The sequence below is a fragment of the Alosa alosa genome, chromosome 22, assembly GCF_017589495.1.
Source record: "Alosa alosa isolate M-15738 ecotype Scorff River chromosome 22, AALO_Geno_1.1, whole genome shotgun sequence".
Taxonomy (NCBI): domain Eukaryota; kingdom Metazoa; phylum Chordata; class Actinopteri; order Clupeiformes; family Clupeidae; genus Alosa; species Alosa alosa.
The window spans coordinates 16,627,402-16,641,194 of NC_063210.1; the positions used below are offsets into that span (position 1 = coordinate 16,627,402).

Sequence of the window (13,793 nt, forward strand, 5' to 3'; positions counted from 1 at the left end):
TTCCTGCTCACCTCATAACCACAGTATCAGTGAATGTTGGCATTGCCATTGTCTAAGGTCACAAATCAACATAACATGCGACTTCAATGAAGGCAACCAAACCGAAACTTCTGATGTCCAGCAGAGACAGGACAGAGACATCCTAGATATCTTTCACCCTCCACCCACGACCTGACCATCACCAGCCCCTCAGTCTGGAGCACAGTCTACGCATTCACCCACCGCCAGGCTATATTTGTGCCGTCTGACATTTGGAGGTGCGACATCGCCATGTGCGGCAGTTGTGGCATGCAGTGCCGAGAATAGAACTAGGTTTGCAAGAGCCCACAAGTCCTCTATAAAATCTGAGAAAAATCTCGTTGTGGAAATGAGCCCAGCACACGTTGCATTCATGGCATTGATGACCGATATAGAGTGAGTCACTTGGCTGATGTACTGTATCTGATGTCCGTTGGAGTGACACAGGGGAAATTTAACTAGAAATTGACATACGTGAGGTCATCAAACTCTTATGTGGACTCATAAGCCACAATGGGCCTCTGTTTCATCATTTCCTGTCACTTGCTATAGTCACTTGTTGCTATACTGTCACTTGTTGCCAACTAATTAGGTAATACAAGTTAACTTGTTCTAAAAATAAGTGGACAATCATAAGTAAGGCTATGATTTCATACTGTTACATATCCCATAAGGGTGGAGAAAGACACCTTGATTGATCATTGATAGAAATGTTTGTGACTTGTTTTTGCTATAATTTTGAAAATATGTTGTCCATCGTAATTAAACCGCTATTTGAAAATGAAGGTTTGCAGACTAACAACGTCCCCTCTCCACCAAAAAAATGACCCAGAAAAACAAACTCAGTAGGCCTACAGTCCCTCTCCACCCAGAAAAAAAACAATCATAACTGCCTATTTTTGCACTCTGGTGCCCGGCACGTTGAGGATAGCTTGTGTTTACTTGCCAATGTGTTGTGTTGTGTCGCCATAGTCATTTTGATGATGGCTGGGAAATTGCAGGAATTTTAATCAGTGTTTTGTTTGCCAGAATGTCATGTCTTATTAAACACTGACAGTCATAATAGCTCCACAACACACTAAATATCAAACAATTAGACAAGACTACATGGACTGTCTGTAGAGGCGAGAGAGTAATGACAAAAACAGTTATCAATGAATATATTGTTAATTTGTCTCAGAAATAGCGCTGGATATGCTGCATCTGTCTATCTGTGCTGAATACTGAATAAAGATTGAATTAGTTATTCTAAAGTTTGAAATAGTTTGCCTGTGGGATTCTGTTGTGTGTGTGTGTGTGTGTGTGTGTGTTGGGGGTTGGGGGTTTTCACAGCGAAGTTTGTGTTGTGTTGTTATCAATGAAATGAAAAGTATTCCCAGACAGACCACCGTTTTGAGCAGACCTCAAACATACTTTCCCATGGAAGCCTGAGTTACAGCTGTCATGGACAGGTTTGCTTAGTCTCCCGGAAACCAAGTTAAATAATTCCCCGCATAACAGAGAACATTGGACAGGGCTAAGAATTTTGTTGCCTGACAAGGCTCACTACCATGGCTTCCTCAGAACATACACACATTACACAGTTGACATATCAAGGGTGCTTTGAAATGCTTTGCATTGTTTCCTTGTTTCAAGAGTTGTGTGCTTTTACCGTTTCTGCACGCTATCAAAGTAAAAAGTGGTGAAAGAAAGAGATATAACCACAGACCAAAGATAGCAAGAGCTAGACCAGCAGCTCATTTAATTCTTTAGTTTTTTCTCACCTTCAAGCCAACCAGATGTAAAATGGTGAAAGAAGAAGGATAAAGTGAAGGAAGAGATGTGGGGGAACACCACAGGAAGATGTTTTCATGCTGACAGTAAACATTACGGTGATGGCTTCCTGTTTTGTCATCGTCTGTCTTGATGCAAGTCTTGACACAAAGTCATGTAGCTTTTATTATGATTTAATGTTGGGTAAGGCTATTTGCACCCCTGGTACAATTAGCAGTGTATGCTATTCGTACCCTGGTGCAATAAGAAGTGAATTCTATTCGTACCCCGGTGCACACAGGCATATTAATCACACAATGTAATAATATATATTTTTTTTTTTTTAAAAAAAACAAGCAACATGTTTGTTAATAGCTCAGCTGTGTAATAGACACTCTGAATAAGGTATGCTGTTTGCATCAACGTACAGTTAGAAGTGGATGCTATTCGTAGCCTGGTGTTTATAGTAGGCTACTGCATGCTATTTACACCCTGGTGCAAGAACTAGCTAATTGTTGCAATCAAAACTTCCTTTTGAGAACCGATTTCTTGTTCAAATTGCGCGCCTTTTCTCTAGAGACATTGGTACACATGCACACTCACTCTGCCAAAACATGGGATTCCAACCCGGGTCTCCCGCATGCCAGCCCTTACCAATGACCACTGCAATCTGCTTCCACAAAGAGATGTGGTTTGCAGGTAAACTTATAGTTTATAGGCCTGAACGTCATATTCACGAAATTTCTGTTAGCTAACAAACTGACGGTTGTATGTGTTCACTGAACAAAGATTATGAAAATAAAACAAAACTTTTCCATCTCATATTTAATTTGAACAGATATTAGTGCTGAAACCGTTCAGAATTCTTCACTTTCTAATGACGAAAAAACGAATGTCGGCCATGTTTTTTGGGCACGCGAGCAACATGTTTTTGTTGTTATGTAACAGGGTGTGAATAGCCCAGTTGTGTGGCCACAACTCCGTTAAATATATTTTATTTATGTATATTTTCTATATATTTTCTGTTGAGCATTTTCCGTTGAGTATTGAGTTTACTCACTACTTGAAGGTAGCTGTGTTAATTTGTCTATGTACTATCACTTTGTTTCAATAAAACTGGATTTAAAAAAAAAAGTAATCTAGCCTGAATTGTTTTTGAAAGTGTGAAATCGATGCTGTCAATCAAACCTGATTTCTCCTCTGAGGGGGTTCAACATCTGTGTTGAACTCTGAGGTTATTTCCTATGACACTATCCTGTTTAATTCATTTAATTTATTTCACAAAAACATATATGATCACTTATAAATAAAAATAAACAGGAAAGAAGACATGAAAGGGTTGACTAACTTGCACTCCATGCTTTGTTTTGGGTGGGTTTGCTGGCCTATCATAACAGAGCATGGACAAAAGGGGAGGGGACATTTTTTGTTAGGCACTGTCTTCGCCTCTCGTTTCTGGGCAGATGAACTATTTTCTCTCCGCCTGTTCAGGTCAATTAGACTCACTGGCAAATCAGTTGAGCAAGGTTTCCTCGTGGCGTTTTAAAAATGAAAATAACTTTTCGTTGTTATGTCTTCTGTTATCACTGATGATTTTTATTGGACCTTGACCTAATTATGGACCCAGTTCTGTACATGAGTGGCATTTCCTCTGTGCCAAAATATGGGGTGTTGACATATTTCATAGGTGTTTATACATCATCTAATTTACAACATACTACTCTCTGACATAGCTACTCTTATTTTTTCCACTTGTTAATTGTAAATACAGTGTTTAGCTGTAAAGCGGTGAGTGAGACAGTTAATCAGAAGTCATTATCAAGCTGAAAATATATTGTGGTGTCTTGTACTGAGCTATTGACTGAATTAGTCTGCTTAATGTCTAATAAACCATAAATACTAAGCATACATAACATGCTAAGCATGTACTGTACATAGCATTAACCATATTCAAAACTCAAGAGTCTTTCTCAGTAGAAACTTAGCGTTTTATTTCTAAAAGGAACAGTTGACACAGAAAACCATTCTTTCTGCCAGACACCCTTCTTTGCAGTAGAAAAAAAGTGACTCATATACAAACAGTATAGCAGGCAACACAACTGAGGCCTGTGTGTTCTTCTACATTCAATCCACAACACTTCACTGTAAAATCTTTGTGGCTCACACTGCCATTTGCACCAAAACCATAAGTCATCAACCTTTTTTCGCTTTTTCCATCTAATGATGGGGGGAAAAATATAAGCCCTGTGAAAAAAGCAGTGGCTAGTTTTTGCCTCCAACCCATTCCCATATATTGCAGACACGCATCAGAGTCCCATTCCTTACGTACGAAATACTTCCCTTAAGTTACATTCTTGATCCTTTGTTTACTGCAATACCCTATACCCTCAACTCCCTCCCCCCAGGCTTCCTCATAACATGAAGACGATTCACATACCATTGGGACCATGAAAACAATACAGAGACCAGAGCACACAAACCCTAAAGCCAAACCTTTAGCAGCAGCAAACAGATAAAAAAGAGGGGAAAGACACTGGGAGAGGACACTGACTGTGTGGCCATCATACCATGACTTAATTAAAGTTAGTGGACTTGGAGAGTTGGCTCAAGTACAAAAAAAGGTGTCTTTCACACCCAATGGCTGACTGTACACTGCATAGAGGGAGGGGAGAGGGCCTTATACCATTGTAATAATCATATTTCAACTATAGTCTCTCTGAAAGCGATCAATTATGTGGCTCCATATGAATACAGAAATACATACAAACTTCAATATGAAGCGACAATTCACGCGCTACCAAATCCTTTCACTTTCACATTCTGGCATTCGAAAAAAGAAGGCATCATTCTGTATCAGTGCAAACTTGACTAGTCTCGGCGACTCAGGACTGGTGATTTGGGGGTAGGATCGGGGTAGGGGGTAGAATTAGGATCCTTTGCACTCAGAGTGCTGGCATGAGATCCTCACAATCAAACTCAAAAGTGATCCATGAGAACACTCCCCCTTTTTTCGTGCAAACAAAAGACAGCAGAATGAAAAAGAAACATGAAGAAGCATATGCAATTCAGCAGTGTGCACTACAAGAACTAACAGAGACGAATTTGACTTCTGCAGCTGATCTTGTCTTTGTAAAAAGGCCTTGACTTAATACAGGGCTGAAGTAATGCCATCAAACTCCATAGAACTGACTTTGACAATCATAGACAATTGCAAAGGAAGGCATTTATGTTACAAGGAAAAAAATAAAAACAAATCAAATTGAACAACTTCAGTTTGAAACTCTAAGTAATGCTTTAAGTGCACAGCAAAAATGAGATACTTGCAAAAAAAGGACAACCATTTGTCAGGAAATACAGCGGAACATTACCCTGTTCAGCCAACCCGAGTTGAGTTTCATCCTGCTCCATTTTAGCTTGCCACATCAGATGACATGACGACAGCAATTAGCCACATTGGTTAATCTCACAGACTACTCTGCACTGGGATTAGTGTGACCGTAACATCGAACGCTAACCGTCACTCTTCCCCTCATCCACATTTGCAATACTGTTCATTTCCCCCATGATCCATCGATTATATTTTCAGTTGACAAAGCAGGAAGACAATGTGTACATCTCTCGGAACTGATGGGGCGTTCAAGCTGTTAGCATCTGTGATTGAAAGTTCAAGTTGACGGGTAACTGAATGGCTTGAGCCAATGGCTATCAGCGGCCTGTTTTGGAATAAGCCTGTTATCTCCACTAGGCTTGGTCCAAGGTCAGATCTCCACAGGCTTCATCTATGGGAGGCTTTGTTTCTCTTGGGTTAGTCGTGTTGGGGTGATTTTTTTTAAATTTTATTTTGTTAGATCACCAGTAGGGGGTGCTGCTCTCGATGTGGCCCCAGCTCTGCCACTCGGGGAAGAAACCACTGGACGTCCTCGGGCTCCCGAACTGATCAAACTCCATCTCGGTTTTCTTGCTCTTGAACTTCTGCGTAGGCGCCTGGATGGCGCACGAGTGCTGGTCCTGTTCGTGTTCCGAGTGGACCAGCTTGTAGTTCTTGCCGTCGTTGTTGTCCCAATGCTCCTGGTCCAGGGTTTTGTAGCAGATACAAAACTCCACGCTTTTGTTGTGGGGAATGACACTGGGCAGGTCGATGAAAAACGAAAAGGTATCAATGTCCAGACAGCCGTACACATTATTCATGTAGATACAAGGAACGTCCGTGTAGGTTTTCCATGAGTCATATGTTATCCGGATGTTGACCGTCTTCTCGAAGCTCACGTTGCTGACTTTGATGGTGCCGCTGAGGGACTTGTCTTGGAGCACGCAGTTCTCCAGGCTGACGAGGTTCTTCTTTAGTCGGTTCCGGAAGTCCAGGTAGTCTGCAGCTGGCTGGGCGAAGTCCAACATCAAGCTCTTCTCTTTCTCCACCCTCAGGCCTACGATGGCGTTCTCCAAGTCTGACAACTCGAACTGCAGGTCCGCCAGGGGGTCATCTTGAAATTCCTTGAACACATGGATGGCGGTCAGGGACATGCCCTTGGAGTCTGCAAACACCACCCTCTTCTTGCGCTTGGTTTTGGGGCTCCGCCAACCCACGTTGGTGGTTTCGACCTCTGCCTTGGAGCTTATGCAGGGGCGCAGCGGCTTGTACTGGTTGATGAGGTTGCGCGCTTCGTAGGATCCCAGGAAACTGCATACTGGTGGTGACTGTGCCAGACAGATCCGCATGGCCACGTCCACGGGCATGATGGGACTTGGCATCGGCCTGGGGTTTAATATCTGCAGGACCCTGTGGTGGAGGAGAAAACAGCAGACATTAGACTTTCATTGAACAACAGGCCGACAGGTAGACAAGAGAGTCTACACAAAGAGAGCACATCAGAGAGGCAAGAGTGCACAAACGTTAACACTATGAGCACACACTTTGGTCAGTCCACTATCTTAACTAATGCACCTATTTGGTGTGCCAGAATGCTGCATTTGTCATTACTACTATTTTTTTAGATTTGGACCTCAACAAGTCTCTCAGTAGCCTAGGCTACAAAGTACAAACAGACAAATAATGAGATAAGGAAACATTGCAGAATATATTTTTTATTTCAATTTTCATTATTGTTTCAACTTTTGAGTGACCCTGCTTAACAGTAATGATTATTATTTATCATGTTAAACTTAGTGTTCAGTTTTAACAATTTTCTATTTTAAACAAACAAGTTTCTAACATTTCCACCTGACGCCATGTCTTTTGACAAATGAGTGTGGTCGGAAACAATAGTTAAATGCTACACTGCCTGTCCTAACAATTATACCGGTACATTATGCATGAAACTATGATAGCCGAGACGGAGGCTCAGGCAACCACATCAAATTAAACGTGTTTATCACTTCTCATTCGAGCTAATACACACATAAGCCACGGGGTTTCTATTTAAAATGTCTCATTTAAAACTATAAAGCGATATAGTCACCATAGTGCTGTTACATTGCCATTTTCATTCAGATAGCCTACGTTCAGTTCAACATTGTTCTTTGTTGCGTTAAAGCCGGCCTGACGCGCTTTATCTTACCTGGTACAATTCATTGGTAGTTCTTCTTTTTTCCGGTAAAATGAAAATAAATACTGGTTGAAACGTAACGATATGATTCTATGAAGACTGTTTCAATTACCAGCTGAATAATTCGGTGAAAGCATTATAAAATAAAACCAGTTTTAAACTGTGAATGTCTTTAGGTCCCACGACACACCCCCCTCTCGAGTCAGCCTGGCTGCACTGGCAATGACTGGGTCGCTTTCAGCCACCACATCAAGCCTATTTGCGTATCGCAGTGCAGGAGAGCCCCGGCAGCCAATGACAATCCGAAAAAGTTTCGGTTTCAGCCAATCAGCACGCACCCTCACATCACTCCTGGTGCGCGTGACAAAGCAACGCAGCCTTCAGTTTCACTGACCAGGAAGTTTGAAAGGAGAGGTTAAGGAGGGAGAAAGTGAAGAGACGTTACCGAAATACTGTGTAGATCCCTGTCGGGAGATACTGTAGATGTGTCTCTTTACCACGGCATTTAACATATTTCTTTCTTTCTTTTTAATCCCTTCTTTCTTTTATTGTTGAGGGATTCAATAATAAGAATTATTTTTCTAGAATTCTCATGATAGGCCTACCTACATTTTCAGTGTAAATAAACGCATCAATAAATCAACCCAGCTGGGATGGACTTGGTGTATGTGCAGTAGTTGATCAACTGGATCATCCTTTTTAACCAAGTGAAATGTAGGTCAATGTGAGACATCACCCACCATATTCACTGGAACTGGGCCCTGTAAAATGATGACACTCAGAAACTTGCATTCATCATCACTCTGTCTGGCATTGAACAGTGCAGTCAAACTAAAATGATCTTATTTTAGCCTATTACCACTAAACTTCACTGTAGACTATAGCTTAGATATTGTATAAGTGTAGGCCTATGTTTACTGTTCTCAGAAAACATTTGTGGTTCGTGCTCTTGATAACATAAACAAACTCTTTTTCCATCAGCTGATGCAAGAGCAGATGCCATGGGACCAGTGCCTCTGCATCACGTAGCCTTCATTCTCAGTCATCATATGGCTTGTGGTAAGAGAGAGGATGCAAAGGTTTCCTCCAACTAAAGCTTGCAACAGATAAGATAGGCTACTCTAAAAATGACTGCGTCTATGAGTGAGAGATGTGAAAAGAGTGAGAGTTCATTAAAAGGTCTCTCTCTCACCTCAGAAGCACTTCATATCCATCATGTTGATGCACTAATGCAAATATGCTGACAGCTTCCATATTAAGGTACATCATGTAAATATATGACTACAGTTTGAATACACTAATATCACAGATAAAACTGAAAGTTACTACAGTTGTCTTTACAGAGTTCTACAGACTTTTTTTTATCAAGAGACCTTTAAACACGTTTATATAATGCCATTCGTATAGCTGCAGTCATAATTATTTATATCTGAAGTGACAGTGCAAATATTACATAATATAAGTAACGTGCTAAAATATATCTGCTGATTACTGTTAATCTGATTAAAGAAACACATTTTGCCACAGCTTGTCAAACACGACTTAATATCACATCTTTACGGCTCAGACACATTCAAATTAAATATGGCTTTAAACTGTCCTTAAATGCGATACCTATTATCTTTATTTTCATGTTGCATTTAGTAGCTCTCTAACAAAAAAGTGCATCACTCAGTGAAAGCGCATTATGCCTATATAAACATTTGTGTTTACTGCAGCCTTCCATTCAGTAAACATGTATACGCAATGAGTAACACTCAGGTTTTAGGCAACGCCAGAGAGATAAGGATGTGATGAAACAACAATTGCATTACCTCTTAATGTCAGAGTTTCCCTCAATGTTTGCTGTTGTCCTGCTCTTGGTCCTCAGTCAAACAAATGCCCTTGCAGAAGTTCAGCATACCAAGTTTGTCGACAAGACAGGAAGATCTTATTATTGGTCAACCGAATACTGTAGAACAGGAAGCTTGTACTCAAGGCCAGCCCTCTGACAATATCAGTCATGCTATGAACAAGCCAAATAGACTTAGGTGCATTCCTCTTTTTCATTTTGTGAGACCATAGGCATTAGCTTCATGGAAAGGTGAATCCCTCAAAGACTAATATCAGGGCTCTGCTGTATCAAATCATAGCTAATGTTTGTTTGACCATCTGTCTGAACACAACATATTTTACTCTGCAAAAATAATTATCTTAGACTTGCAAATGAACATAATGACATTTAATTGGAGCACAACTGGCTATTGTTTTCAGTGGCAGCAGGTTGAGTTATTGACCATATCCTAAATATGATGGAACAATGGAGGGAGGGAACGCTCGAACAGTAAACACGGGGTAGACAATACGGAGTGGAGTGGCGAGTTCAAGCTTGCCAAAGAATCCAGGTGTATGCACAGGCTGTTAACCTTGTTTTAGGAAGATGTGTTTTGATGGAGGCCTTACAGCGAAAGGAAAGTTATAGACCCTCCCCCACCCCCGAAATGCTCCAGTTTTTTCTAATCAGTAATTAATTTTCAAATCACTCATGACATGAGTATAAGTAAGTATGAGTACTCTTTTGAATATGGTCTCTGCATTTATCCCAATCCGTGAACTAGTGAAACACACTCAGCACACAGTGAGGTGAAGCACACACTAATCCCAACGCAGTGAGCTGCCTGCTACAGCGGCGCTCGGGGAGCAGTGAGGGGTTAGGTGCCTTGCTCAAGGGCACTTCAGCCGTTCCTACTCGTTCCTACTGGTCGGGGTTCGAATCGGCAACCCTCCGGTTACAAGTCCAAAGCGCTAACCAGTAGGCCACGGCTGCCCCTAATGATGTTTCATCCCTGCAGACAGAAGCATTTTGATTTCTGTGAATATGTCTTAAGGGTTCATATAGTGAAGATTAGGAAACCAACACTCTATTTGACCTCTGTCCCCAAACCACTGACCCTATTGATGGCACTCCGTCTGACTCAGAATGATATCAAACACAATATCAGGGACCACGGAATGACTCAGAACTCCTCATGTTGCTGCAAATGAATACCGCACGGGTAATTAATCTCACTGTAGAGATGGTAATTAACTTTGCCACCTCACTTTTAATGTGCTACAAGCTGTTGCACTCCCGTATGAAGTGAGCTGTGGAGTAGTTGGGCTTACTAGTCGGAGTCTCCCCGAAGGCTCAAGTGTGGGCTCATGCTGAGGTGAAAATGAGACACTCCAAGCTGTAAGATGAATGGACAGCTGACAGGGCTAGAGACAGGAAGGGCTATTTTTGATTTGTCCTAGTGAGAGAGGGGGGTTATCTCGTGTCTCTTGTGTCCAGAGAGGTGTTGCACAATTCTGCTTCGTAAGTGACTTTGAGGAGAGGCACTGCCACTGTGTTTCTGCAAGTGCAAATGAGTAGCAGGGTGCATTGTCATAAGGTCTAATCTGTGTCAGACAAAGACAGGATTCTTAAAGAACACCACTTAGAACTCCTTGAAAGTTTCACCTGAGTGCAGTTGAATGCTGTGTTATAATATTACAGTGGCAAGGCCTTCAATTGCACATCATTCAGTCAAGCCACATTAAAAATCTATGACTTTGCAGCCAGTTGACTGGACTTTGGTCTTGTTTCTCATATCTTGTATGATGTTGGACTAACTTCATTGTATCACAAGCATACAGAACTAAACCGATTAAACGTGGTATGTGACCTCTAAAATATGCTAGTAAGATATGATGATATTTGAGTTGGCAGTGACTGTTTTAAATGACCTGAGGTAGATCAGGTGAATGTCTGCTGCCTGCCACAGGTTGCTGAAATACTGTCACTATTGCAGGCTGTGGCAATATTTGCACAGCTATTGCGAGGTTGCAAGCCCACATTTATAAATAAACCTGCAGAGCACACTGGACAAAGGCCAATCGGGGTCAGCTGCAAAAGAGATGCATCAAGAGACAGCCAAAGGCTGGCTCACTGGAGATGGATATAGTTCTGCTTGTACGTGTCATGCATCTCTCAGCTCTAGGCAGCAGGTGACTCTTGAACCATAGTAGCCCAGATATCACCCCACATCACCTGCCTGCAGTGAAATGGCCACGAGTCCGTTCCGTGTTCAACTAGGGGGGAGAAGCATTGACAAGGACACAGTGGGGGAAAGTGATCTTTTGTCACGAATAAAGCCCCGGGTCACTAATCTGTGAAATCAACCATGATATACTCACAATGCAATTAGAGATGCATTCAAAGTTGTTGATATTTAGTTTTCCTGGCCTAACCTCTCTTTTGATGAAGTGGAAAGTTTCGCACTGGCACCTTATCCTAACTTTGTGAAACTGTTGAGTAATAATTATTGTGCAATAAAATAATATCTACTTGTGAATCAGTAAAAGAGAGTGTTGGCAGCATGATATGTGCATATGTAAGAGCAGATATTTTTAACTGCAGTTTTTTCCCCACTCTAGTGTCCAGATGTTGGGTTTTGTTTGAGTTTTAACAAAAAACTGAGCAACACTACCCTCTAGTGTGCAATAGTGTTATAATAAATCTGAAGTTTAATGTAACTGACCCAGTTATGAAATATTTGGTAAAATTAAATTTCTGAGGGAAATGTACTTATTTATAAAATTAACACAACACATATATATGTATATTTACACAACTCCTCTAAAATGTTATGTTACAAATATGATAAGTATTTTTCACTAAAGTTAAGCCAAAAACCTCTTCTGCCTAGTGACTATATTTGGTCATTCTAGGAGGCAATTACATTACGGACAATTTGATCATTCTGGGAGGTTATTACATTAGGCCTGCAGCTAGCAGGGCTGGAGGGCCGACGGCTGCTGGTTTTTCAGGTCGCGCAGGAAGGGAGGTCAGATGAAGGCTCTTCTCCACTTCTCCACTTCTGCACTTCTCCACTTCTCCACTTCTGCACTTCTCCACTTCTCCACTTCTCTTTTCTTTGCTTTCCTCTTTACCTCTGTGTCATTATCATTCCTCCTTTGCACCTTTTTTTGTTGTATATTTCTCGAACAATCACGAAGATGACCTGCTGTTGATCATTTTCATTCTTATTTTATTCATTTCATTACTATTCCATTAAGTGTCTACCCACTTTACAGACTAATACAAAAATAAGAGGATCCCAGTCATAAAACAGAACGCTACCTTCTCACTGGCCATTTCCAGTGTATCCAGACAAATGTAATACATTAGCTATGCTTTTACTTCCATAGGGTAAGCACACACATCACAGCATATGATTAAAGTACAGGTAACCTAACAATCCGTGCGTAAATGCATATTATTTTCAACCTCATTCCAGCAATATTGTTTTTTCTTGTAGACACATAGCATTTAGTTTATAATATTTCTGGCACAGCATATATGTTAACATTCTTCATACATTCAATCTTCTTGGTGCACTCAATTGGATATTAATTTTGACATAAGTCGTAAACAGGACATTTAGAGGCCCTAATTTAAATAGTCGCCAAAGTGCAAACTCTATCGACAAGCAACATTTTTGTGCATGAACTGTAGCTATCGTGTGGCAGGTGGGCACATTGAGCTGACTCATCAATGTTTGCAGTCTTGGCCATGGTGTTAAATTAGGAAATTGATTTTGCCTAATTATTCATTTAGCTTAGATAGACTTAAAGTCTTTGCACTTTGCACATCATTCAAATTAGGACCCTTAGTGTCAAACGTAGTTTGCATAATGTTTCAGAATGTGCCAGGTAAAAGAGTCACACAAAATGGAATGCTTCTGTTTTGTAGAGGGCACAGCAGGTGTACGTGGAGACCATTTGTGGTTTACCCAATGGCTTCTCATGGTACTGTAGAACAACACATACACACATATATTTTTATACGTACACATATACATACAAATACACACACACACACACACGGTCTCTCTGGTCTCTCTCACACACACACACACACACACACACACACACACACACACACACACACTTAAATACACAAAACCCACATCATTCTTATGACACAGCTTTTGTATTTCATATTTACAGGTATACTGAACACGTATACTGAACAGCTTGGCTCTTCCCCTCTGTGTTTGCGGAACATTCACACAGAGAGCTGAGAGTCAGTCTGAAGCCCAGGACACTTCACAGATGCTCTCCATTGGCAGAGTAGAACACTACAGTAACAGAATAGAAGAATATAATGCAGAGAGGTAGAGGGCCATGGCTACAGGGGGCCAACCTTGCCTCGGCAGACTGCCACCCCTCTGATAGGATACTTTAAAACATTACACATTCATTTTCGGAATAGAGGAGATGGGGAGGGTTGTTCTAGGTTTGTTTTGAGGCGGGGGGTGGGCTAACTCCGGACCCAGTGCACTGGCACCCAGTGAGGTTCTCTATCCAGGCGATCTAGAATGTTCCGCAGTTCCAGGCAGGCACTGGCTGAGTCCTCCTTCACGAGGACCCGGTCCACCAGGTGGCCGTACTGCTGGTCCATCTGTTCAGCCGAGTGCC

At 41.4% G+C, this 13,793-nt stretch overlaps 2 protein-coding genes across 5 annotated transcripts in view; both read right to left on the reverse strand.

The window, feature by feature from the left end:
• Positions 1 to 4,688: 4,688 nt before the first annotated feature.
• ppp1r3cb (protein phosphatase 1, regulatory subunit 3Cb) lies at positions 4,689 to 9,208 on the reverse strand. 2 transcript variants are annotated; one of them, XM_048234141.1, is made up of 2 exons: positions 9,128 to 9,208; positions 4,689 to 6,547 (listed from the first exon to the last, which is right to left on the reverse strand). In XM_048234141.1, exon 2 carries the CDS (start codon positions 6,517 to 6,519, stop codon positions 5,620 to 5,622), a length of 900 nt encoding a protein of 299 aa, XP_048090098.1. In that variant the 5' UTR covers positions 6,520 to 6,547; positions 9,128 to 9,208; the 3' UTR covers positions 4,689 to 5,619. The 2 variants fall into 2 exon arrangements, with proteins under 2 accessions (XP_048090098.1, XP_048090097.1); XM_048234140.1 differs by lacking the exon at positions 9,128 to 9,208 and adding an exon at positions 7,326 to 7,519.
• Positions 9,209 to 12,344: 3,136 nt separating this feature from the next.
• The window catches only part of mpp3b (MAGUK p55 scaffold protein 3b), a 29,200-nt gene continuing 27,751 nt past the window's right edge, over positions 12,345 to 13,793 (reverse strand). For all 3 annotated transcript variants that reach the window (XM_048232441.1, XM_048232440.1, XM_048232439.1), the window contains one exon: positions 12,345 to 13,793. This exon is cut by the window's right edge and continues 22 nt beyond it. In XM_048232441.1, the coding sequence (XP_048088398.1) occupies positions 13,636 to 13,793 (158 nt within the window). In that variant the 3' untranslated portion in view covers positions 12,345 to 13,635.